General features: G+C 50.6%; 1 protein-coding gene across 3 annotated transcripts; it reads right to left on the minus strand.

Moving 5' to 3' along the window:
- Positions 1–25,243, minus strand: DPEP1 (dipeptidase 1). 3 transcript variants are annotated; one of them, XM_084757858.1, is made up of 12 exons: positions 25,105–25,243; positions 20,126–20,256; positions 4,355–4,533; positions 2,273–2,405; positions 1,957–2,089; positions 1,695–1,845; positions 1,448–1,517; positions 1,054–1,230; positions 886–970; positions 729–804; positions 428–563; positions 1–347 (listed from the first exon to the last, which is right to left on the minus strand). In XM_084757858.1, exons 2-12 carry the CDS (start codon positions 20,159–20,161, stop codon positions 180–182), a joined length of 1,344 nt encoding a protein of 447 aa, XP_084613984.1. In that variant the 5' UTR covers positions 20,162–20,256; positions 25,105–25,243; the 3' UTR covers positions 1–179. The 3 variants fall into 3 exon arrangements, with proteins under 3 accessions (XP_084613984.1, XP_084613985.1, XP_084613986.1); XM_084757859.1 differs by having other exon boundaries at positions 428–503; positions 25,105–25,238; XM_084757860.1 differs by lacking the exons at positions 20,126–20,256; positions 25,105–25,243 and adding an exon at positions 11,905–12,524.
- Positions 25,244–26,245: the final 1,002 nt, after the last annotated feature.

A 26,245-nucleotide genomic window follows, 5' to 3' on the forward strand; every position in this document is an offset into this window, starting at 1 on the left:
CCTACTGAGTGCCCACAGGGGTGTCACATTTATTGCATGCCTGTGTCTTGAGCTGTCCCCAGGGAGGCCCACTGCTTGTTGGGGAGAGGGTGTGGTTTTATATGACAACAGAGAGTCTGGGCTTGTCCAGTCTTCCCTGAGCTCCGGGAGCATGGAAGGAGGTTCTGGTCCTTAGGATGTCACAGAAGATGCAGACTGAGGAACAGGGAGGCTAGGGAGGTCAGCAGGGCCCCTGTCTGGAAGTGAATGCTGGGGGCCTGTGAGTAGCCATGGTGTGTCCTGCAGGAGCCATCCAGCTTGTCCAGGGAGATAGAGTCTTCCTCAGGAGCTTGCATGCTATTGCTTACCTGGAGACAGACCCATGTTAGGCAGCCCACCTCGTGGGTCGGGGGAAGACAGGAAACCCAGGTGGCCCCTCTCTCCTCACCAGTTCCACAGCAGAGAAGACCCGCAGCAGGTTTTGAGCTAGGACGCCTTTGACCTCGGCCTCCGTCCAGTTCCTCCTGAGAAGCTCCGCTATCAGATCTGGGTACTTAGAGACATCCTCCAGGCCCACAGGCAGCCTGTGCCAAGACCAAGAGGACCAGGCTTTGTAGATGGGGCACTCTCCATGCAGATGAAGGCCAAAAGAGCAGGCTTGCAGCAAAATGCCCTGCACTGGACTCAGGACACACTTTCCCTCCCCTGGCCCATCAGGACGCACAAATAGGACAAGATGTCACTCTTACTTGGTAACACCATCAAAATCTCCTCCAAGGCCCACAGACTCAGGGCCTGCCACCTTCTTGATGTAGTCCAGGTGATCTGTAGGGAGTTAGCAGCTGTGAGCCCTAAGCCCTAAGTGGCCCTCCCCTACTTGGCCACTGTGTGGTCATGCCCACTTACCAGCCACTTGGGACAAGGTGGCATCCGTTGAGCAGGATACAAACTCGCTGTAGAAGTTTACCATCACCAGACTCTTCGTGGTCTTCTGCTCAGAGAGGGGTTGGAGGTGAACGTTGGAGAGGGACCCACAGGAGGCAAAGGGCTCCCCGTCACTCCTCCGCCCCTTACCACGAGCTGCAGTATGTCGTCAGGTACGTTCCGCCTGTGTGGACACAGGCTGAAGGCAGAGGAGTGACTGAAGATGACCGGGGCCGTGGAAAACTTCAGAGCAGCCTTCATAGTGGCCACAGACACGTGGGATAAATCAATCATGACGCCCAGGCGGTTGAGCTCCTTCACCACACGCTGGGGGGTGGGGGAGGGGTGAAATTGGATACACTTCCCAGACATTCCAAACTTGAGGCACGGGGAGAGGCAGCACTAGGTGTTAATGAAGCCTTTAGTGGCTGGAGGTTGTGGTACCCGCGAGGGCACCAAAGTCCACTGAGGTATGACACTTTGTACTGGAAACCCTCCTAGCCCTCTGTCCTGTCCTTTGGGGACTGTGATCCTTCCCCCTTACCGTCCCAAAGTCTGACAGTCCTTGGCTCTCAGCCTTGTCCTCTCCTTTGTCCACCAGCCAGTTATCTGCCCTGAAGAAAGACACACGTGGGTCTCAGGAGCAGCACAGTAGCCTCGGCCCATTCCCACCTGCCCAGCTAACAAGGCCTGGCCTGGAGCTCAGGAGAGGCCAGGGTTCTGGGGCATGACAGAGGCCATGTGGTTTCCTTTTCTGATCACATCCCAGGGTCTTCCCGGGGACCCCTTACCAGGGTGTGTTGCAGTTGTGGGTGAGGGTCAGGTACCGCATGCCCAGATGGTAGAGTGCCCGCAGGACACCGAGGCTGCTGTCAATCAAGTGGCCCCCTTCCACACCAATCAGACTGGCCACTTTCCCATTCTGGAAAGCCCGTGAGATATCTCCAGAAAACAAGAGAGAGTGTTGGCACTGGACGTTCCGGATTCAAAGTCCCGCCCCCTACTCAAAGCCAACCCTGGCAGGAGGATGTGAAGGCCTTGGTGGGACACTACCTGAACTGGTGGTGACACACAGGAAGGTCTCGGGATAGAGTTGGCACATTCGGTGTATGACATCCATCTGTTCCAATGTTCTTTTCACAGCATCTTTGTTTTGGGTGTCACACGGCATGTATGCAGACCAGAACTGGGGGCCGAGGGGAATAGTTGATTTGTCAGACCACTGAGCCCACCATGGTGTACACGTGGGTCTGTTCTCTTGTTTTAGAATCCCCCTGGGGCCCAGGAGGCATGCCTCAACTAGGGTAGGCCATACTTAACCAGTCCCACAGGGATGTAAAGAGCAAATGGGGGAGGCCAGAGGATGTACCTGGCCCCCCACAAAGCCAGCCTTCAGCTTGGGGATGTTGGTGTGTGTTTCATTCAGTGTGTTCAAGTTGGCCTTCTGGTCCCGTAGTTTATTGTTGAACAGAGTCAGCAGTTGCCAAGGCAAGTCGTTGTGCCTGGGGAGGAACCAGGGAGGGGTCCAAAATGGACTGGGAAGTCTGCTTGGGTCTGGAGGCCCCGAACCAGCTGGCTTGCAGGCTGGTTCAAAATTCCACAGCTCAAGACTAACGTGCCGGCCTCAGAGATGGACTGCCTCTAACTTGAGCGCACCCGGCACACAGAGCGGAGCTCGGCTAGCCTGGCCTTCTCATGCCCAACCCCACCACCAGGCAGGAGGAAAGGACAGGCTGCCAAATCTCCTGGGGCTGGGCCAGGGAACCATGACAGGCACCATAACGGAATATGACATTTTTCAGTTCAGAGATTGAATTTGTCCCTTGCAGGGAAAGCCGTGACTTGGAGGGAGTAACCTGGCCTTCGCTTCTGGGGAGTGAGGCGTCTCTCATAGCAATCCCCGGCTCATGGTTGGCCAGTGCATCTCTGACTCCAAAGGACATGAGGTCATTATGGGATCCAGGCTGGCCTTAAGCCTTCAATGAGCCTTTAGCCTCAGCCTCCCAAGGGCAGCGGAAGCAGCTACACCCATCCTCACCCAGGGATAGTTGACTCGGGTTTGTTGAGTCCATGTGCTGGGCCACCTGTCACCTGCCAGTCCTCCTTCACCCTGACCCCATCCACTCCCAGGAATGGCTTTTCTGAAGCTATTCAATGCAGGAAGCTCCTTTGGAAAGCTTAGGGAACATGCCCCTCCCTAGGGCGGGTGCGCAGTTATTCCCTCAGCAAAGGGTTACAAGGTTCAGTCTCTGGCAATGAGCCTGTCCTTCCCAGAAGAGGCTTGGGGGAATGGGCTGAGCTGTCACCCCCCTCTTACCTCACCCTTTGCACTCAGCACAGACTGATCATGATACACTTTTTTTTTTTTTGAGACAGGGTTTCTCTGTGTAGCCTTGGCTGTCCTAGGCTCACTTTGTAGACCAGGCTGGCCTCGAACTCACAGCGATCCGCCCGCCTCTGCCTCCCGAGTGCTGGGATTAAAGGTGTGCGCCACCAAGCCCAGCTGATCATGATACACTTAATGAGTGGATAAATGAATGGGCAGGGGCCAGTCGAGGCGGCCTTGCCAGCTCCCTGAGGCAGGGCTAGGCAGGCTCCAGGGAAGGGACTTTTGCCTGAGGACACTGACAGCCTATCTAGGAAGCTCCTCCCCATTGTAGGTGCTGGGGAGGGGTGAAACACTTGAGGGGGGGGTGCCCTAGATAGCTCAGGAGCCCCTCGCTCTCCTTAGAGCTACTCTGCCCACCTCTTTCCTCATCTCTCTCCACCCTCCATGGGAAGACAAAACGGGACCACCAGACTCCCGTCTCCTGAGGGAACAGAGCCATCTCTGCCAGGCCAAACTGCAGTTCTAGTCTGTGTGCGTTTCGGGGATCAAGTGTGCTGGTGCAAGGTCCACCAGAGGCTTTCATAACAGCCCAATGGGCAAGTGATTGGCCAGCAGGAGGAAGCGGAAGCAATAGCCAGAAGTAGAGTGACCATGCTTCGGCCACTGAGTGGTAAGGCAAGAGGTCTTCAAGTATTCTAGTGGTGTCAGGGGGAAGGGGGCCAGTTTGGGATGAACATTTGCGGCACCTCCACACTCACCGTGACCTCCACAAAGAAACAAGAGAGGCACTGGGTAGCGAGACGGATGACAGCCAGAAGGGGACCTTCTTGGGGCAAAGCCATCATCACCTCAACTTTTCAGCTGAGATTCAGGTAGGGGGTTTCCCTCCCTCTGACATCTGACTAGAGAGGTGGGAGACCTCAGAATCCCCTAGACCCAAGCAAACCCTGGGCTCCCAGAGGCCTGGGAGCTGGTGCTGGAACACTAACTCCTTTCCCGTCCCTCTACAGAGCCTTTTTCATGTCCTAAGACTCCACAGAGAAACTGAGGCCAGAGGAAGACAAGAACCATGGTACAGCGGGGAAGTGAGCACCCAGCAGAGGTGTAGAAGCATCCACTCACCCATCAATGACCGGAGTGTCCCTCATGATTCTCTCTGCTGTGTCCCGGAATAAGTCTGAAGCACAGATGGCCAGCAGAGGCCAGAGCCACCAGAGGATCAACATTTGTTTCCTAGACAGACACATTCCAAAGTTCCCAGTGATCTGCTTCCAGAGCTGCCTTGGCACCTCTGTGCTGGCCTATGCACAGGGAGGAAAAAAAAAAAAGAGTGTCTAAGGACCCGAGGGAGTTGCTGTGCCTGTCAGGAGAAAGGACAGAGGCCTTTGGTCCAGGTAATTAAGACTGTGAGTCCTGTTTACAACTGCCAATATTCTATGAGTAACCACCCCATTGCCTTTCAGGGTAGGTAGCAAAGATGATCCCGTCCTGGGCGTTGCTGCATTGACTGGGGAGAGGATTCCAGACCCTGAGAGCCACTGGGAAGGGGCTTCTCCTCTGGCTTGCTGGCACAGCTGCTCCCGGAGGCTACCTTTACTCAGGCCTGGCCTTTGGGGGCCCATTGTAAGTTCACTGTGAGTGCCTGAATTCTGCCAGGCCAAGACTGCAGTATCCAATAGGGTGCCTACCCACCTCCAGGCACCAAGGCCTGTCTTCCCCCACCCCACCCCTAAACCTGAGAAGAAAGTCAGCTATATTTCCTTAGCAGGTGCCTGGGCCCCTGAGCCTCCCTTTCCCTCCTGTTGATAGCACCTCAAATGGTTGCTGGGGAGCCCAGGTCAGGTGGCGGCTGTCAGTGCGTCTCATCAGAGAGGAGCCACATCCCTGCCACCTTCACAGCTCCCACTGTCTCTGTGCACAAATCCTGAGGACCAGAACCCTGTACAAAAAGTGCCATGACCCATGGACCTCTGTGGGATCTGGGTCATCTTAGTTCACCCTCAGGCCCTTGAGCCGTAGGGGCATGGAGGCCTCCTATTCTGACATCTTCTACACACCCCTGGGTTTGCAATGTGATCATGTCTTTGTGGTTTTTGTTTATTTGTTTGTTTGTTTGTTTTGATTTGGTTTGGTTTGGTTTGGGTTTTTGAGACAGAATTTCTCTGTGTAGCCTTGTCTGTCCTGGACTTATTTTGTAGACAGCAATCCACCTGCCTCTGCCTCCCTAGTGCTGGGATTAAAAGCAGGCGCCACCACGCCCGGCTATATTTATTTATTATTATGTATACTGTGCTCTGTCTGCATGTACACCTGCAGGCCAGAAGAGGGCATCAGATCCCATTATAGATGGTTGTGAGCCACCATGTGGTTGCTGGGAATTGAACTCAGGGCCTCTGGAAGAGCAGACAGTGCTCTAAACCTCTAGGCCATCTCTCCAGCCCCTTAACAGTAGTCTTTAACAATCCATGTGGGGCTGGAGAGATGACTCAGCACTTAAGACCACTGACTGCTCTTCTAAAGGACCTGGGTTCAATTCCCAGTACCCATATGGAAGCTCACAACTGTCTTTTGTAACTCCAAGATCTGACACCCTCACACAGACATATACGCAGGCAAAACACCAATACACATTTAAAAAATACAAACAACAACAAAATCTATGCTAGGTGTAGTAATGTATTTGTATAATCTTGGCACTTGGGCTATGGGGGTAAGAGGCTAAGAATTCAAGGCCAAACTGGGCAGTGTTGGTACACACACCTTTAATCCTAGCACCTGAGAGGCAAAGGCAGGTGGATCTCTGAGTTTGAGGCCAGCCTGGTCTACAGAGCAAGTTCCTGGACAGCCAGGGCTACACAGAGAAACCCTGTCTCAAAAAAACCCCCCCCAAAAAAAATCAAAGCAAAAGAGTTGAAGGTCAGTTTGGTAACAAGAGACCCTGTCTCAGTAACAACAAATTTGAATAAATTTAAGTTCACACATAGGAAGAAGTATATAATCTGGAGCCAAGCAGGTCTAAGCAGATAGTTCAGCCCTTCCTGGGGAAGCATAGACAGAGATGCTCCCAGGCACAGAGACCCAGAGCTCAGACAGCATTTCCAGAATGGCCCAGACACTGCTTTGGTGCTGGAAGCAGTAGGGAGGGGTGGACAGACCCATGCAGTAAGTATGAGAATGCACACCTTCGGGGCTGGAGAGATAGCTTAGAGGTTAAGAGCACTGTCTGCTCTTCCGAAGGTCCCGAGTTCAATTCCCAGCAACCACATGGTAGCTTACATCCACCTGTAATGTGGTCTGGTGCCTTCTTGTGATGGGCAGGCACATGTGTGAACTGAATACTGTGTAAATAATAAATAAATCTTAAAAAAAAAAAAAGAAGAAGAAGAGAGAGAATGCACACCTCAGAGGTAGGCGGATCGCTATGAGTTCAAGGCCAGCCTGGTCCACAAAGCTAGTCCAGGACAGCCAAGGCTACACAGAGAAACCCTGTCTGGAATAACCAAAAAACCAAACCAAACCAAACAAACCCATGTGTCTTGCTGTTTGTTCTGAACTTCTGCCTGCCTCACATTCTCCCGCTGGGTGCCAATGGGACATTCTCACAGTCTTCCAGGCTCCTGATACTACAGCCTGCTCTCCCCTGAGACGCTCTCACGGACTGCGCCTCCTCTGGGATCCCTGGCTGCCAGCTGGGAGCTAAGCTCCTTTCTGCTATCTGTGCTCTCACTGTTCCTCTTGGCTTTGCCTCTCACTTGATTAGAAGGAGTCCTCACAACTTTCGCTGGCAGTGGGTGTCGAGAGACAACATTTCTGAGCTTTGGCAAGCCTGTCGTATGTCGATTTAGCTTTCACACCAGGCCAACAGTTTTGTTTGGATTTGCAGGTCTGGGCTGTAAACCGTTTCCCCATGAACTTGAAGTCATGGCTCAGAAATGTCGGGTAGGCTGATATGTAAATAATATAGCCGGGCGTGGTGGCGCACGCCTTTAATCCCAGCACTCGGGAGGCAGAGGCAGGTGGATCACTGTGAGTTCGAGGCCAGCCTGGTCTACAAAGCGAGTCCAGGACAGCCAAGGCTACACAGAGAAACCTTGTCTCAAAAAGCCAAAAAAAATTAATAATAATAGTAATATAGTATTGTATTATCCCAGTCCTTTGCAGAGGGCATGCTTTTTCTTTATTGATGGTTCTGTGCTTTGTCAATGAATGACATGCTTCACTTTGAGGGTTTTTTGTTTTTGTTTTTGTTTAGTTGGTTTTTTGGTTTTTCAAGACAAGATTTCTCTATGTAGCCTTGGCTGTCCTAAACTTACTTGAACTCAAAGTAATCCGCCTGCCTCTGCCTACCAAGTGCTGGGATTAAAGGCATGTGCCACCGCACCAGGCCCTTGGTTTTGTTTTTTTAAAGACAAGGTCTCATGTATCCTCCAAATTATTAGTTGAGAGTGACCTTGAATTTATGGTCTTCCAGCCTTCTGCTGTGCCTGTGTTTGATTACAGGTGTGTGTCAACACACCTGGTCATATGTGGCACTGGGAATAGAGCCCTGGAGCTTCATGGATGCTCAGAAAGGACCCTCCCAGCCGAGGTACATGTCTGGCTCCTCACTTTATAGACATTTTCATACACACATATGTTATGTTTTATCCTTATTTGCCCCACTGCCCATCCAGGCCCTCTTTTCCAATTCTCTTGTGGGTGTGTGTATGTGAGGGTAGGTGTGTACTTGTATGTGCGGGGATACATTGTGTATACATGTGGAGTAGCCCACCAGGCTAGACCATTTTGTTTCTGGAATGTGTGCACACTAAGCCCGAGGCCGACTGTTGGTGGTGTTCCTCAGGCTCAAGGGTTTGGAGACAGGATGTCTCTTCCTTTGGGACCAGGGTTTTACCTATTCATTGGGCTAGGCCGGCCGGTGAGCTGCCTGTCTGAGCTTCTCACGCACACGCTCTTACACGGGTGCTAAGGGTCAAACTCAGGCACTCAGGCTGTGTGACTACTAGTTTCCCTCCTGAACTGTCTCCCCACACCCTCCTTTTCATTTTGAGGTAGTGCCTTGGCTGGCCTTGAGCTTTTAGTACTCTTACTAAGATCACCCCCACGATGCCTCGCCTTGTTTCAGGGGTGTGTGTGTGTGTGTGTGTGTGTGTGTGTGTGTGTGTGTGTGTGACTTCTTCTGTGCCCTTGATCCTTGAGTGACTTCCTCAAGGCTGCTTCTGCCTCCCGAATGCTGGGATTGAAGGCATGCGCCACCACGCCCAGCTGAGTGACTTCCTCTCTTTGTCTTCATGTTTTATTTCAGAAATTATACATTCAACTTCCCAAGACTGCCTTCTTGTTCTTCCCCTTGGCATCCTGCTCTGGTTATGAAAGCCATGGCCCTCTGTAGTGAACTGAGTTTCTTGGTTTGCTGCTGCATGAGCTCCAGCCTCTGTTTTCCTGTGTTCTGGACCTTCCGTTTCACTGACAGCATTCCATGACCAGCTAACAATCCCGTTGCTCCCTACTTGATGTTTAAGGCTAGAGCAACGGCAAAGTGGGCTGTGCTGTGTGGGATTCTCACAGGGTTTGTTTTGTTTTGTTTTGTTTTGTTTGAGACAGGGTTTCTCTGTGTATCCTTGGCTGTCCTAGACTCACTTTGTAGACCAGGTTGGCCTCGAACTCAGAGCGATCCACCTGCCTCTGCCCTCTGAAGTGCTGGGATTAAAGGTTTCGAGACAAGGTTTCTCTGTGGTATTTGTGTTCTCTGTGTGTCTTGGACTTGCTTTGTAGACCAAGGTGGCCTTGAACTCACAGAGGCGTCTGCCTCTGCCTCAACAGTGCTGGGATTAAAGGCGTGCCCAGCTAACAGCAGCATTCTTAAAGTGAATCGAAAGCATTGTTGAGAAAAGCTGTCCTGGTTCTGGAAGATTTCTGTCTCAAGGGTGTCTCTTATTGTTTTCCTGCTTTGACTGGGTTATAGTTCTTTTTCCCCCCACCCCCAAAGATTTATTTATTTATTATTTATACAGTGTTCTGCCTACATGTGAGCTTGCACACCAGAAGAGGGCATCAGATCTCAGTATAGGTGGTTGTGAGCCACCACGTGGTTGCTGGGAATTGAACTCAGGACCTTGGAAGAGCAGACAGGGCTCTTAACCACTGAACCAACCATCTCTCCAGCCCAGTTCTCTTTCTCCCTCTGTGTGTTTTCTCTCTGTGTCTCTTTTTCTGGGTCTCTCTGTCTCTGTCTCTTTCTGTCTCTTCCCTTTTTCTCTCTCATCTCATCCTGGACATTTCCAAAATCCAATGTCAACCAACTTCAACTCCAGCTCTCTGCAACATCTGCTGGCCTGGGCGGCTCCCCTGACAGTCCCTTCGCAAACACTTGTCACCATGTGACATTGAACAGCTCCACTGAAGGGCTAGCTGACAGCCCTGACGTATAGACAGCAGCAGGCCAAGCGGCTTCTTAGGTCATCCAGCTCTTTTTCTTTTTACATTTTGGTTTGTTTGTTTGCTTTGGTTTTTGGAGACAGGGCTTCTCTGTGTAGCCCTGGCTGTCCTGGACTCACTTTGTAGACCAGGCTGGCCTCAAACCCACAGAGATCCGCCTGCCTCTGCCTCATGGGTGCTGGGATTACAGGTGTGTGCCACTGCACCTGGCTGCTTTTTACATTTTAATTTATTTCGTCTGTGTGTGTAGCTGTGTGTGCGTGCATGCGCGTGCTGTGTGTGTGTGTATGTGTGTGTGTGTGTGTGTGTTTCAGACACTGCTTTCTGCCTGACTTCTCAGGAAATCCCCACTCAAACCTTGCCTCAAGTGTTGCTTTCAAAGTGACAGTTGGCTCTTAATCTCGCCCTGTCTTCTGTGTTCAGGACTGTGGTATTTATTGGAAAAGCGTGCTTACTTACCCAAAGCAGAGGAACACAGTAAGAAGAAACATACAATACCTAAACACCTCTATGCGGTTCCAACCAGAGTCAGACAGGATGCCATAGAGAGAGAGCAACAGTGGATCAGTAAGCCATTTCCCAAGCCAGAAAATGTGCCGCCCTGAGCTGGGGCACTCCGATGACCCCGGAGTTAACAAGTTCTGACCCGAAGGGCCCCAGGATGAATTAGCAGCCAAAGCTTATCACAGATCTTTGTACCAAGCCAAGTTATGATGTGGGACCTTAGGAAGCTGCCTCCACATTTCCCTTGTAATGTGAGACTCAAAGGGGTTCATATGCCCCTGCCCCTGCCATGGGGCACTAGAGAGAACTGCACAGCAGCACGGGGATCTCAGATCTGTGGCTGCATGCTCTCCGTAAACACAGGTCACAGGGCGCATCCGAACACTGAGACGTCTGAATCACATGGGTGACACCCCCACCCAGCAAAAACACAGACAACCTCCATGTGCATGTAACATATACATGTTCCAAGTATACTCCCTCATAAATGCCATCTGCAGTAGACATGTGTGGACACACATACCCATATCCGAATGCTACCTTCTGTGCAAAGGGATCCGTGCAAACACAGATGTGTCAGGTCCTACACATTTGCACAGATCACCATAGACAGAAACACTTGGGCATACCCCCAAACAAGCAGGTCAGATGTGTGGACATGCCTCAGAATATGTGTGAAAACATTTTTTTTTTTTTGGTTTTTCGAGACAGGGTCTCTCTGTGTAGCCTTGGCTGTCCTGGACTCACTTTGTAGACCAGGCTGGCCTCAAACTCACAGCGATCCGCCTGCCTCTGCCTCCCTCCCGAGTGCTGGGATTAAAGGCGTGCACCACCACGCCCGGCATGTGTGAAAACATTTTATACATATTTAGCAAACAGATACTCAGATGCCTAAACCACTCTACAAAGCTATATGTGTACCCACAGAAGCCTACCATCTCTCAGCTCACACACTCTGCATGCAGCCCCTGCCACACTTACCTGTGGCCCAGGGTGCATGCACCCAGCCACTCGGGTACCCCTGAGTGCTGCCTTCAGCTTTACCTGACTTCCTGTGGATTCTCGGACCTAGGGTCCCCCCAAAAAAGCTTCCTGGAAAGCTGCATGTGGAGCGGTGACTCACGTGGCGTCTAGCCCTATGCCTCCCCCCATGCCCTCTCCCCGAGATGCTGTCACTGGGTCACAGGTGGCTCAGCAGACCAGCCTATCTCCCAGCTGCATACCTGGCTGACCTCTGTGAAGAGAGATGCCCTCAGGCCACCTGAATGGCTCTTGCTTTCCTCCCCTCCAGCCCACCCTCGGGTTGGTGACTTCTTCAGCTCTCTCCTCATCCTGCCCGTGGCCCGGGAGTCCTGTTAGCTGCCCCCACAAGGTCATCTTTCTCATCTTTGGTCATCACCCCAACTTCACATGCCCTTGCTGCATTAAAAAAAAAAAAAGGAAAAAAAAAAGTCCCGCTTTTAGCTTCATCCTCCCCGTCCCGGACACCATACTCTGCCTGGGCTGATGAAAGCCCTCTGTCCATCATCTGAAAGCTCTCGCCTTGCAGACCCTCTTCGTTCAAGATGTCGCGTGATGTCATTCTCAACATACACATTGCTTACTATCTATAAGTCCCCCCCCCCTCGCCGCTCAAACGATGTTTTCTACCCAGAAATGGAAAGGACTTCCTGTACCTCATTATCACTTGGCCTCCACCCAGCTCTACTTCCCAGCACCCCAACACTCACCACAAGCACACGCAGGTCAGGGGGTACAGATGTGGCTTCAGCCCTTCGAGTGAAACCCAGAGAGACAGGCAGCCTGCTCCCGAGTCCTCCTGAGCTTCGAAGGGCCACTTCTTTAAAAGGGAAACTCCCTAGGGCTCCACAGTGTGCCAAGGAGAGCAGACAGGACTAATGCCTCACACATGTCAGCTGTTCCTCGTCTCCGAAAGACACGCAAGCCCTCAGTAACTCGGAGCATCCGGTGGGGTCAGGGTCTCTGGGTTGAAAGTCTGTAGAATGACCAAGCCTTTGGGGCAACAGGCAGTAACCTGAGCTTTCCACCTCAGAGGTCACAGCACCGGCATCGAGTTGAGTTAGGAAGCCAGACACTCTCGCCTGTAGTCTCAGGGTGTAGACACACTGTTGGGTTTGTTGTGTTGGACTCAGAGTCCTGAGGCGGCCTTGGGATTTTGAGGCACATGTTTTCCTCCATCTTCTGACCCCCTTATCACTTCCCTTCTCACTAAAGAATGGTCCAGCCGGGACGTCCAGTTCCTCAGCCTAGGAATGGATCAGTCCTGCTAGGGCCAACCTCGGGAGCCCCTGGACCCTCTGTTCCAACGAGGAGGCTTGACTTCTTTCCACCCTCACTGTAAGGGGAAACAAAAGCAGCCTCACGTTGGAATGTCCTCTGGCAGCACTACAGGCCTTTCGACACCGTGGGAGGGTCTGGTGACTTGCGGTGAGCTGGAGGCAGGGCTGCACTGCGGCTTTAAGATTCTGTGGTGGCAGAGCTTCCTTGGTGGGCTTTGGAAGATGTGAGGAAAAGCCAGGCTCCACCGGTGCGGCCTCTGCTCCTGCTCTGGCCCATCCCCTGGCCTGGCTGTGTTATCGAATGTAAGCTCTTCCCTCCCAGAGCGCCTGTCATCCCATACATGGATGAGGGCAACTTGCTTATCTATTGATGCCATAAGGCATTCAGACCTCAAGCTGCAGAAGGGGCCAGACACTGTGGAGGAGCCTGAGAGCCAGAATCGGGGTCATGGGACACGGACAGGGACAAACCACACCCTGTTCTCTCTCTGGAGCCAATCACTTCTCCCTTGGCCACCCAGTGCAGGCTGGTAAAGACCAACAGGAGACTCTACTCTGATGGGTACAGGGGTGGACCAGGACCAGGGAGAAGAGGCTGCGAGAGCCCCTGTCCTGGAGGAAGTAAAGGGTGCAGGATAAGGGCCCAGCAAACGGATCTAGACCACATTTGAGTAGCTTTGGGGGTCCCAGATGCCTCCTGCTGAATCCCTAGTTCATTTAGGGGTTGTCAGGTGAAATCTCCAAGCACCTTGCTTCTCCCTTGGGGGTCCTTCTCCTTGCACGGTAAGGAACTGGGAAGGCACCCCAACAATTGGGCTAGGAACCCTTGCCGGCCCTTGGCCCTCATGTCTCTGCTGGTACCCCAGGGAAGCTCACTGGTCCTTCTGAAAGTCCCCAGAGAGACATCTCAGCACATCACTAAATCAGGAGCACCTCAGAAATGGCCACAGCAAGTGGCCCCAGCATCAGTACTAAAACCCCAGATCCTCTGGGGATGAGGCTGCAGGAGGCTTACTACCTGCTTGAGTGAGAGAGGGCCCACATGGCCTGTTGGATGGAGACAGCAGGGCTCAAGGTCAGAGGCAAGGGGAAGCTCAGAGCTGTCTCAAAGCCCTACCACCACCGGGAGAGTCTCTGTTTTATCTTTGATTTTTTTTTTTTTTTTTTTTTTTGTCGAGACAGGGTTTCTCTGTGTAGCCTTGGCCCTCCTGGCTTCGCTTTGTAGACCAGGCTGACTTGGAACTCACAGTGATCCACCTGCCTCTGCCTCCCAAGTGCTGGGATTAAAGGCGTGCGCCACCACCACCCGGCAGATAGAGAGAACTTTCAACTCAATCCATCCCCCCTCCCACCCTGTATCGTCGTGGCCTTCTCTCCTCCATCAAGCTCCAGCTTCCCCAGGGCCTCTAAAGCATCTCCTCACCATGGGATGGTTCTTGTGGCTGGCCTTTGCTACTTTGTGGGTTCTTCTCCCCCCCACCTCCATCTTCCCAGTTTCACCCCCTAACACTAGATAGGAGAGAAACAAGGATGGAGGGAAGAGAGGAATTAGGAAAATCTCTGAATCTAATTGCTTACCTTTTTCTCTTCTTTGACCATGGCCATTAGCAAACTACAACCAACCGCCTTAAACCACCACCAACCACGCCTATGGGGCTCTAGCATTTATGTACCCTCTGAAAAGTTCTCAGAATTCTAAACATCACACAATCATAGAAATTATCTGCAGCTGGCGGACCCGCGATTCCGCTAGTGCACAAGGCAAATCATAGCCAGCTGTGGCAGACAGTCCAAACTTGAAGTTGATTGAAACAAAAGCAGTCTTATATTTCTGTGTTTCTCAGGAGGCAGGGACAAGTGGATCTCTGTGAGTTCGAGGCCAACCTGGTCTACAGAGTGAGTCCAGGACAGCCAAGGCTACACAGAGGAACCCTGTCTTGGGGGGGAAATCTGTGTTTGTTTTTTTTTAAAGAAACCAAAATTCCAGAATTCTAAAAAATATCACTACAAGTTCTTCTTGTCTCTTCAACTTAGGGTTTCTCTGTGTGGCCCTGGCTGTCCTGGAACTCATTCTGTAGCCCGGGATGGCCCCAAACTCACAGAGATCTGCCTGTCTCTGCCTCCTGAGTGCTGATATTAAAGGCATTTGTACCACCACCGCCCAGTGGGATGGTTAATGTTATGTCAGAGTGACAGGCCCTCAGGACTTCAGACAGCCTGTCACTTGTTCTTGGAGTGTCTGAAATGTTTCTAGATGAAATCTCTCATCTAGTCAGGAAGCAGATACCTCTGAGGAGGCTGGGTCTCCTGGGCGCCATTGAGGGTCTGACTGGAATGTGGGGTTCCTAAGTGTAAATATGCTCCTCCTCCTGCTGTCCAAGTAGGACTGCCTTGGACCTCAGCACCAGCTGGAGCTCGTACCCCAGTATTCCTGGCCTCTCACCTGCTACTTGTGGAACCCGGTCTTAGTAACAAAGCTGCACACACTACCCACACCCTCTGTCCGTTCTGCCTCCCTGGGGACCCTTAGCGGACCTTCTATGACGAATGGCCCCTCATGACATATGAGCAGCGTCAACCTCACACCACAACTCTGCCCCACCCCATCTCTCTGGTCCATACTAACTCTCCAGGTGTGCCCAAAGACCACAGGACACTTGAATCTACCTAAACGTCCTGTTCAGAAGGCCCCCTACCACTTCCTGTGCAGGCCCCCTACCACTTCCTGTGCAGGCCCCCTCGTGGCCAGCCTCTTTCAGCATTGTCTCCTGCATCTTAGGCCTCCCCAGCATCTAGCAGCTGCAGATTGCTGGGGGCTTACACATTGTTTGCTTCTCCCCCCCCCCCCCAGGGAGACGTCCCTGACCCCAGAGGTCAGATTTGTTCATTCTGGTATGTTCCAGCCAAGAGCGAAGCATGAAAGGCCAAGGGGTGAAACGCAGACCCAAGCGTTCCAAAGCCCGTTCATCCAAAGCCTGGCTCCATCGCGGCCTCCACGCTTGGCCTTTCTCCATATTTGCCTAGGGTCCACGGCCATGTTAGGAGTTTCAGTTGGTTTTGAGGCAGCCAGAGAAGCTGGTGGGAGGGAAGAAGAATGGTTTGTCCCCAGGACGGTCTATCTGTGAGCCTCCATGCTGTTCCTAGTGTCCACTTCTGGTCATAGCTTCAGTTTCTGAACCATGATCCCGTGAGGACATTCAAGCGTTTGTGCCTCCGGCTGCTATGAAGTTCCTGGGGGCATCTAAGCACACACATCCTTAGGGGAGTTTGAAGGAGCCCACACGCCTTGGCGGGACCCTGGTAAGTCCTGTTGGTTACTCTGAGACGTGCTGTTAAGGAAGCACCATGGTGGAGCCTGGTGATGGTGGCGCAGCCTTTAGTCCCAGCACTCGGGAGGCAGAGGCAGGGAGACCGCTGGGAGTTCGAGGCCAGCCTGGTCTACAAAGTGAGTCCAGGACAGCAAGGGCTACACAGAGAAACCCTGTCTCAAAAGAAGGAGGAGGAGGAGGAGGAGGAGGAGGAGGAGGAGGAGAAGAAGAAGAAGAAGAAGAAGAAGAAGAAGAAGAAGGAGAAGAAGAAGCACCCTGGTGAAGTTTCCTCCCTGGATAGGGCGTGTCCAGTTTATCTGCTGACTTATCTCTGCTGCTTCATCAGCGAATCTCTTGATAAATCCTCGGTCCTGACCTCAGAAGCCAGCCTTCCACACTCCATGCCAGAAAACAAAGTCAGGGTCAGGGCGGAGAATAGAACAGAGTTGGGGCTCCCGCGTGTGTGGCCTGTGAGACGGGAGGAGGGAACTGTGCTGAAGGAGACCCAGCATTCCTTCCCTAACTCCTCCGCTTTTAGCTTCCTGTCTGAGAGGCTGAGGCTGGTTAACACTCAGGAGCGAGGCCAGGCACTCAGGCCAGTCTGAGGAAAGTGCCCAGGTTTGAACTCCAGACACAGAGACAGGCGTAGCCACCCAGCTGCTGTCCCTACACCCACTCCTGTCACCACATACCTGTCACCACACACATCCCCCAGGCTACTGAAGGTGCTGCCCTCTGTTGGCTGTGTCCCTACCAGCTCTCCTAGATGGTCGTGCTCCGTATCTGAGGGGAAAAGTAAGGGAACCTTTTCCTTATTGCTTACAGTAGGCTCAGTTTACAGACTCTGAGGACTGTAGGACGGCCTGCCATGTGCTTGGTGCCACGGCTGCTTTTCCAAGCTCCCATTTCTTTTTCTTTTCTTTTTGGTGTTTTTTTTGAGACAGAGACTCACTTTGTAGACCAGGCTGGTCTCGAACCCACAGAGATCTTCCTGCCTCTGCCTCCCCGAGCGCTGGGATTGAAGACGTGCGCCACCACGCCCAGCTAAAGCCTCATGTCTTAAGTCCTATCCTTTCTCCTTGGCAGCAAACCCTGCTGTTAGCCTCTTGCCTAACTCTATAAAGCGAGGAAATGAAAGCACAGAGCCACAGCGGTAGGAGCCATGATTCATTCTCTCGAAAGTGTCCCGTGGGCTTTAAACTCTCTCCTGGGCTGCCGTGGCTGGTCTCCTGACCTTGAAACTCAGGCCTGTGTGAGGGAGAAGGGGACCTAGTATGAAAAGCCCTAACCCCTAATGCCTCCTCTCCACCTGGCTCAGACCAAACTGAAAACTTGACTCTTTTTTTTTCTTTTTTTTGTTTTTCGTGACAGGGTCTTTCTGTGTAGCCTTGGCTGTCCTAGACTCACTTTGTAGACCAGGCTGGCCTTGAACTCACAGCGATCCGCCTGCCTCTGCCTCCCAAGTGCTGGGATTAAAGGCGTGTGCCACCACCGCCGGCCCGAAAACTTGACTCTTAAAAGATCAGCCATCGCTGCTCCTGCTTCCCTGTGGGGATTGTGGTCAGCCTCTATCTGACGCTCACCTACAGCCATTCCTTTGTCCTCAGTCCTCAGATCTGACACTGATCAAGGACTCCAGGAAGATCCCTCAGTGAAAGCCACTTCCTTTAAAGACAGGAGACCCCACTGGGTGTGGTGGCACACACCTTTAATCCCAGCACTCAGGAGGCAGAGGCAGGTGGATTGCTATGAGTTGGAGGCCAGCCTGGTCTACAAAGCAAGTCCAGGACAGCCAAGGCTACACAGAGAAACCCTGTCTCAAAAAAAACCAATAAATAAATAAATAAATAAACAAATAAAAACAAAAACCAAAAAAACAAACAGGAGGCCCCGAGAGGCACAGAGAGAGCACGACAAAGTGCTATTCAAATATTGGGGAAATGTTCTGGTGCTTTTCCTGCCTAGGAACCAAGCCACAGATATCCAGCACCAACGGGCAGCAGTTCATCCATCTTGGGGGAGCAATTTATCCCTTCTTAGGGGAGATGCCCTGACCTGCTCCACACTGAAGTTTCTGTTACATGTGGCTATGGTGCCTCAGCAGGATCTTCCCCAAGACCCAATTTGGATCTGAGTCTGTCTGTCTTCTGTTCTTCCTTCCTTTTTTTCTAGAATGCTCTATGGAGACTTGGAATGGGGTCTCTACCTTCCTTTTAGCATATAAAGAAAAGAGATGGCTAAATTATTGAAGAAAAAGATAATATGGAAGCTGGGCATGTGTACACCTTTAATCCCAGCACTCAGGAGGCATAGGCAGGCGGATTGCTGTGAGTTCGAGGCCAGCCTGGTCTACAAAGCGAGTTTAAGGACAGTCAGAGCTGTTACACAGAGAACCCTGTCTCGAAAACAAAAGCAAAAACAAGGCCAAAAAAGAAAAGAAAAGAAAGAAAAAGATAATATGTCTGGGGGCTGGAGAGACGGCTCAGAGGTTAAGAGCACTGACTGCTCTTCTGAAGGTCATGAGTTCAATTCCTGGCAACCACATGGTGGCTCACAACCATCTCTTCTGGCCTGCAGGCAGAATGCTGTATACATAATAAATTTTAAAAAAAAGATAATATGTCTGTTTGGGGGTTAAAAAAAAATTAAGAGCAAATCTAAAGCTGGGCGTGGTAGCCCACTTATTATGAAGGCAGACGCAGGCTGACCTTTGTGAGATCAGAATAGCCTGGTCTGCAGAGGGAGTACAGCCAGGGCTACACAGAGAGACTCTGTCTCAAAACAACAAAACAAAAAACAAAGAAAATCAAATCTGAGGTTATTCACCATGGCTTGAATGGCCATCATGCTGTGTCCTCCTTCGGGGCCTCACACAAGCTAAGCACACACTCCTCCACTGCGCTGCAGCCCTCATCCTCGTCCTGGGTGGTTACTTCTGTTGGAGTTCTCTTTGCTGTTGTTGGGGTGGTCTGGCCTCAAATTCGTAGAGATCCCCCTGTCTCTGCCTCCTGAGAGCTGGGCTTAAAGCCTACCCTGAATGAGCCGTGCCTGAAGAAGACAGACAGAAGCACCCAGAGAGCCAGTCTAGACCAGAACCGGCCCAGGCTGCTACAAATGTTGGGGCCTAAGTCTTTAGGCTCAGAACGTCAAGGAAGGCACAGCAGAGGATGTCCCTTTCCATTCTATACAAGGAAGGTCCCCTGAATGTGTCTGATGCTGTTTTGTGCCACTGCGATTGCAGGACTACTGCTGCCGGGAGGACGGAACATTCTGAGCCCAGCGAGACTCCACACAGCTAACAGTGCTTTGATTTCTTCCCTTCAAACACCCCCACATCCGACAAACATCTCCTCATGAACAAACCATAGTGGCAGGATGAGGGCCTGCCTTCCGGTCGGGTAAGAAAGAGAGGTAATTGTGCAGAACATTCCAGAACAGGAGTGACAATCGCACCTGGCCCTCACCATGTCTTTAGGAAGGCTTTGGGAACAAAGGGACAAGTTAGAGAGTCTAAAGAGAGCAAAAAAAGGAGCCGGGTGTGGTGGCACATGCCTCTCAATCCAGCACTTGGGAGGCAGAGGCAGGCAGATTGCTGTGAGTTCAAGGCCAGCCTGGTCTACAAAAAGAGTCTAGGACAGCCATGGAGCCAAAGGGCCCAGGACTTTTCTGTCACAGGCCTAGGAGGGGGGAATAGGGTGAAAGAGGGAGAGAGGGAGGGAGGAACAGGAGGATACAAGTGAGGGGATAACAACTGAGATGTAATCTGAATAAATCAATTTTTTAAAAAACTCGAAACAAAACAAAACAAAAAAGAAAGAGCACAGGACTCACCGATGTAAAGACAACCAGACTATGAAAGGCCAGCGCTGAACCAGCTCTCCCACTGCCTGGAACCAGTAGGTAGCCCTTCCCTGCACATCTGTTTCTAGGCTCCACAAGTGCCTTGCTGACAGGAACAACTCTTCCCTCCAGACAATGCCTCTTTAGGGCAGTGCCCTGAGTCTCCACCCATCCTCTGAGCCCCCCAAGTCCACTCACCCCAACAGTACACAGGTTTGTCCCAGAAAGGCCTTCCTACCCTCCGCAGCTCCTCCAGCCTCTGAGGTGCTGGCTCCACCCCCACCACCTGCCTTTCCTCCCAGACCTCTCCTAGCCCCATTTCTGCGCTGTGTTCTTTTGCTGGGGAGGAGGGGTGGAAAGAGAAGGCATGCGGGCCAGGGAGAAAGAAGAGGTGGCAGGGAAGGGCACCTTGTGCTCCTGTCCCCTCCTCACACACTGCAGTACCAGTCCTCGCCCCAGGACAGACCACTCGCATGAGCTTCCACACCTCCCGCGGGCATTACCTCAGACGGCCTCTCAGACAGCAATGCGCTCGGCATGTTCCTCCTTGGTCTGCCAGTTGAACTTCACATTGAGCCACATAAGGACAGGCAAGCCTTCTTCAGTCTTTGTAGTACACGTTTTAGCTGTGGGACTACAGTGTGCACACAGGAGCACTTAAGACACATGTGCAGATCCACATGGATACTGTACATGTTTATAGCAGTACTGTTCAGTGTTGCCCCAAGTAGAGACAAGATGTCTTGGGCTGAGAAAAGAAACTGCTCAGCTGGGTGGTGGTGGCGTACACCTTTAATGCCAACACTTTGGAGGCAGAGGCAGGTGGATGGCTGTGAATTTGAGGCCAGCCTGGTCTATAAAGCGAGTCCAGGACAGTCAAGGCTACACAGAGAAATCCTGTCTCAAAAAATAAATAAATAAATAAATTATTTATTTATTTAATTTTATTTTATGTGTATTGGTGTGAAGGTGTCAGATCCCTTGGAACTGGAATTACAGACAATTATAAGCTGTCATGTGGGAGCTGGGAATTGAACCCAGGTCCTTTGGAAGATCAGACAGTTCTCTTAGCCACTGAGCCATCTCTCCAGTACCTTTTGTTTGTTTTCTGAGGCATGTTCTCATTTGTAGCCCAGGCTGGACTCAAACTTGTTATGACACCCATGCCTTAGCCTCCTGACTGATTAAAATTTTGTGTCACCTTACCCCACCCACATGAGGTGTTTCTAATTATTGCTGCCACAAAACCTGTTGCCCGAGAGAAATCCCATCCTTTGCACAGCTGCTACCTACTGTGCCTAAAGGATAAAGTTCAGGCCGTATGATTGTCTGTTCAAGGCCACAGGGCACGGAATGTTCAGGAGCATAGCCCAGTTGCCCTTGAGGCATTGCTCTTGAACAAGCACGAGTTACCCAAAGTGGCCCAGATTCTGATATTATAGTTTTATCCTTCTATGGTGAAGGATCGGAGGCCCCCAGCCAGGGATTTCCTTACAATGACCAGAGTCCACACTGTTTTCCCCACCTACTTGTCCTTTACAATGACCTGCGTCGCTGGGCGTGTAGTGGCACATGCCTTTAATCCCAGCACTCGGGAGGCAGAGGCAGGCGGATCACTGTGAGTTTGAGGCCAGCCTGGTCTACAAAGCGAGTCTAGGACAGCCAAGGCTACACAGAGAAACCCTGTCTCAAAAAAACAAAAACAAAACAACAACAACAAAAACCCCAAACCAATACAATGACCTGTGTCTACACTGTTCTGCCTTCCTGCTCACCCTTCCTAGGCCAGTCAGTGACTGGAGCTCTTCAGACTGTGAGTCTGTACTCAGACTTATCCCTCGTAGAGCAGCGGAGCCCAGGATGTCTTCTGCGGCCTCTCCGAGTGGGTAAACAAGGACCTGCATAACTACTGCACACTGACATTCCAGTGGCCTGATGCGTGTGGGTCTCTCTTCCCTAAACCAAGGCAGACCTGCTCTTTTCCACCGTGGGTCACTGTTTCATCCACACTCAGGGGTTCCTCAGGACTGTGCTGTGCCTTCGTGGGGCCTCTTTTGTCTCTTTCTGGCATTGAAGTCTAGTTACAGGGAAGCCAAACTAAGTAGAGAAACACCACCCTAAGTGGGCAGCTCCATCCCACAGACTGACAGCTTGCGTGGAATAAAAAGAAGACTGAAGAATACCCATTACAGCAGGTGGTCAAGGCCAGCAGTGTGTGAGTGTGTGTGTGTGTGTGTGTGTGTGTGTGTGTGTGTGTATGGTGTGTGTGTGTGGTGTGTGTGTGGTGTGTGTGTGGTGTGTATGTGTGTGTGTGTGGTGTGTGTGGTGTGTGTGTATGTGGTGTGTGTATGTGTGTGGTGTGTGGTGTGTATGTGTGTGTGTGGTGTGTGTGTGGTGTGTGTGGTGTGTGTGTGTGGTATGTGTGTGTGTGGTATGTCGTGTGTGTATATGATGTGTGTGTGTGTGTTTGGTATGTGTACACATGTGCATGACCTGGCTGTCATGGTGTGTGCTGCCCTGTTCTTCCATACCTGCCCACTCTGATGGACTTACGTCTCTGAAACTGCTCTTGGATCTTTCTTTCCTGGAGTTGTTTCTCTCAGTATTTTTGCCACAGCACTGAAACGTCCGATTAAAGGTCAGTCCCACTGGAAGTGGAAAGACCTGGCCCCTCACTGGTCAGGAAGAGGCCCAGTTTAGCAGCCCAGCGCCCCCAACTTACAGAGTGTTTCTGCGTGTTCCCATCTCAGCAGAGGACCCCGTGTTCTCCCTCCCTCAAAGGCCTAGAGTTCAAATTTCACCTTTAGCAATGTCTGCCCTCGGTAGGTAAGAGTCCCCTCAGCACTCCTAGCTGCTCACAGATGCCTCCTATTGCTCTTTCTTTTTCTTTTCCTTTCTTTTTTTTTTTTTGAATATTTTTTTAAATTTTATTTTATTAATTTATTCATATTACATCTCAATGGTTATCCCATCCCTTGTATCCTCCCATTCCTCCCTCCCTCCCATTTTCCCCTTACTCCCCTCCCCTATGACTGTGCCTGAGGGAGACCTCCTCCCCGTGTATATGCTCATAGGGTATCAAGTCTCTTCTTGGTTGCTCTTTCTTTTTAAACAGGGTCTTGGCCCAGGTGTGGTGCACATGCCTTTACTCCCAGCGCTTAGGAAGCAGAGGCAGGAGGATCTCTGTGAGTTTGAGGCCAGCCCGGTTTACAAATCCAGTTCCAGAACAGCTAGGACTACATAGAGAGATCCTGTCTCCAATAAACAAACAAATACACTGGGTCATACTGCTAGCCCTCGCTGGGTTTGAACACGTGATCCTCTTGTGTCTCCCTGTTTCCAGTGCGCATCTACCGCCCTCTTGTTTTTAATATTTAATTAACTAGTGTGAGTGTGCTCATGACCCTGCATGCCTTGAGACTGGGTATAGAAGGTAAAGGGTGGGCTGGAGAGATGGCTCAGAGGTTAAGAGAGCTGTCTGTTCTTCCAAAGATGCTGAGTTCAATTCCCAGCCACCACATGGTGGCTCACAACCATCTAGATTGAGATCTGGTGCCCTCTTCTGGCACATGCAGGCAGAACACTGTGTGTAAACAATTAAAAAAAAAAATCTTAAAAAAAAAAAAGGGCCGGGTGGTGGTAGCACACGCCTTTAATCGGTTTCTGTCGGGTGAGGGGAACAGGGTCTCTCTATGTAGCTCTGGCTGTCCTGGAACTCCCTATGTGGGCTAGGCTAGATTCTCCTGCCTCTGCCTCCTGACTGCTGGGATTCATATATTGCTTGAGCTGGAAATTCAAATCTCTGAGGTCTCTCTGTTTTTTTACTGCTTTGTCCAGCAACATTAGCCAATCTTACTGCATTCACCAGTTCCCCGAGTTCCACTGTATCACACACACAGTCACTAAACTCCTCATGACATACTCAGTAGTAGTCAGTCAGTGTGGACATTTTTCATGTCTTATTGCCAACTCAGACGATAGACTATCTATAAACTTGGTATGTACTCTATAAACAGACTCTGGATCTAACCAGATCAGAGACAATTTGCAGAAGTACCAAGAGAATTTTAAAACCAGGGCTGGAGAGACGGCTCAGAGGTTAAAAGCACCAGATGCTCTTCCAAAAGATCCTGAGTTCAATTCCAGAAACCACATGGTGGCTCTCAACCATCTATGAGATCTAGTGCCCTCTCCTGGCATGCAGGTGTACATACAGACAAATTACTGTATACATAATAAATCCCCCTTTTTTTTTTTTTAAGATTTGTGGTTTTTTTTTTTTAAGGCACCCAAATCATGACTCTTTTTTTTTTTTAAGATTTATTTATTATTATGTATACAGTGCTCTGCTTGCATGTACTCTTGCAAGCCAGAAGAGGGCGCCATATCACATTACAGATGGTTGTGAGCCACCATGTGGTTGCTGGGAATTGAACTCAGGATTTCTGGAAGAGCAGGTGGCGCTCTTAACCACTGAACTATCTCTCCAGCCGCCCTCCTGCCCTCCTCTTTTTTTTTTTTAAAGAAGAAAAATGTGAAAACCTCAGCCTTCAAGTATTGTTCATGTAGAAACACTTTCAGCTCCTAAACTTCTGTCTTGGTTACCTTGAGTGGCTGTACCTAACCGCCATGGCAAAGCAGTGTGCTTTTTTTCAGTTTTTTTCATTTCTTAACCTCTGAGCCATCTCCCCAGGCCTTCTTTGTGTTTCTATTCGCATATATTAGCTACACAAAATAATAGTCTTCATTATGACATTTTCATATATTATATAATGTACTTAACAGTTTTGAAAGGTTCGTTTATTTTATTATGTGAGTGAGTGTTTGGCTTGCATGCATATATGTGCTTCACGTGCACACCTGTTGCCCTCAGATGCCTGAAGCGGACGTCAGACACGCTGGAACTGGAGTTGCAGACCGCTGCGAGCCACCACGTGGGTGCTGGGAGTTGAAACCCTAGCCCTCTCCAAGAGCAGCAAGTGCTCTTACCTGCTAAGTTGTCTTTCTAGTCTCTATTTGACACAGGGTCTCTTAATGATTTATTTTTATTATTTATTTTATTTTTTAACATTTTATTTATTTTAATATTTTATTTATTTGTCATATACGCAATGTTTTGTCTGCATGCACACCAGAAGAGGGCACCAGATCTCATTATAGTTGGGTTGTGAGCCACCATGTGGTTGCTGGGAATTGAACTCAGGACCTTTCGAAGAGCAGCCAGTGCGCTTAACCTCTGAGCCATCTCTCCAGCCCTTTTTTTTTTAATTTTTAATTTTCAAGACAGGGTTTCTCTGTGTAGCCTTGGCTGTCCTGGACTCACTCTGTAGACCAGGCTGGCCTCAAACTCACAGTGACCCCCATGCCTCTGCCTCCCGAGCGCTGGGATTACAGGAGGGCGCCACCACGCCCGGATGAGACAGGGTATTTTATAACCCGGCTGTCCTCAAACTCCCTACGTAGTTGACGACATTGCACTTACCTTTTTTCTGCCTCCATCTCCTGGAAGCTAAGGTTCCAGGCTTGTACCATCGTGCCCAGCTGTTTCTGAGGGCTGAGAAATTCAAGCTCTGGGTGAGCTACAGGGCCTAGAGGAAGACCCACTTCCTGGTTTACAAACGACCATTTCCTGTTGTAGTGTGGCATGGGGTGGGGGTGGGGCAGAAGGTCCTGTGCATCTTCTTAAAGGAGCACTAGTGTTCGGGCTTCATTGTGCACATCTGTGATCCTAGCACTTCCGCCAGGTGCTGGTGGCGCACGCCTTTAATCCCAGCACTCAGGAGGCAGAGGCAGGTGGATCACTGCGGGTTCGTGGCCAGCCTGGTCTACAGAGCGAGTCCAGGACAGCTGAGGCTACACAGAGAGACCCTGTCTTGAAAAACAAAAACATCCTAGCACTTCCTTGGAGGAGTGTGAGTTTTAGGGTTACATAAGGAGACACCATTTCAAAACCACAACCACAAACTAAGAAAAGATAGAAAACAAACTAAGAAGCAAATAAATACAGTAATCCCATTCCCAACTAACACAAGGGGGTGTCACGCCTACAGCCTCTCAAAGCCCCACCTTCTGGTACCATCGTATGGGAATTTAGGATTTCAGCATATGAATTTGAGGGTAGGATGCAAATATTCATTCCATAATGAAAGTTATATTAATTAAATATTTTTTAAATTTTTTAAAATTTATTTGTGTGTGTGTGTGTGAGTGTGTGTGTGAGTGTGTGTGTGTGTGTGTGTGTGTGTGTGTGTGTGTGTGTGTGTTTTGCCTGTACATATGTATTTGTGCCTTCTGGGTGCAGTAACTTTGATGACCAAAAGAGAGTCCTAGCCATAAAAAACAAAACAAAACAAAACCTGGAAGTGGAGTTCAGAGAGTTGTAAGCTACCATGTGGGTGCTGGGAACTGAGGCCAGGTTCTCTGCAAAAGTAGTCAGTGCAGCCAAGTGGTGGTGGCGCACGCCTTTAATCCCAGTACTCGGGAGGCAGAGGCAGGCGGATCGCTGTGAGTTCGAGGCCAGCCTGGTCTACAAAGTGAGTCCAGGATGGCCAAGGCTACACAGAGAAACCCTGTCTCAAAAAACCAAAATAAATAAATAAATAAAAAGTAGTCAGTGTTCTTAA

The sequence above is a fragment of the Acomys minous genome, assembly GCF_964271855.1.
Source record: "Acomys minous genome assembly, chromosome: 14".
Lineage (NCBI taxonomy): Eukaryota > Metazoa > Chordata > Mammalia > Rodentia > Muridae > Acomys > Acomys minous.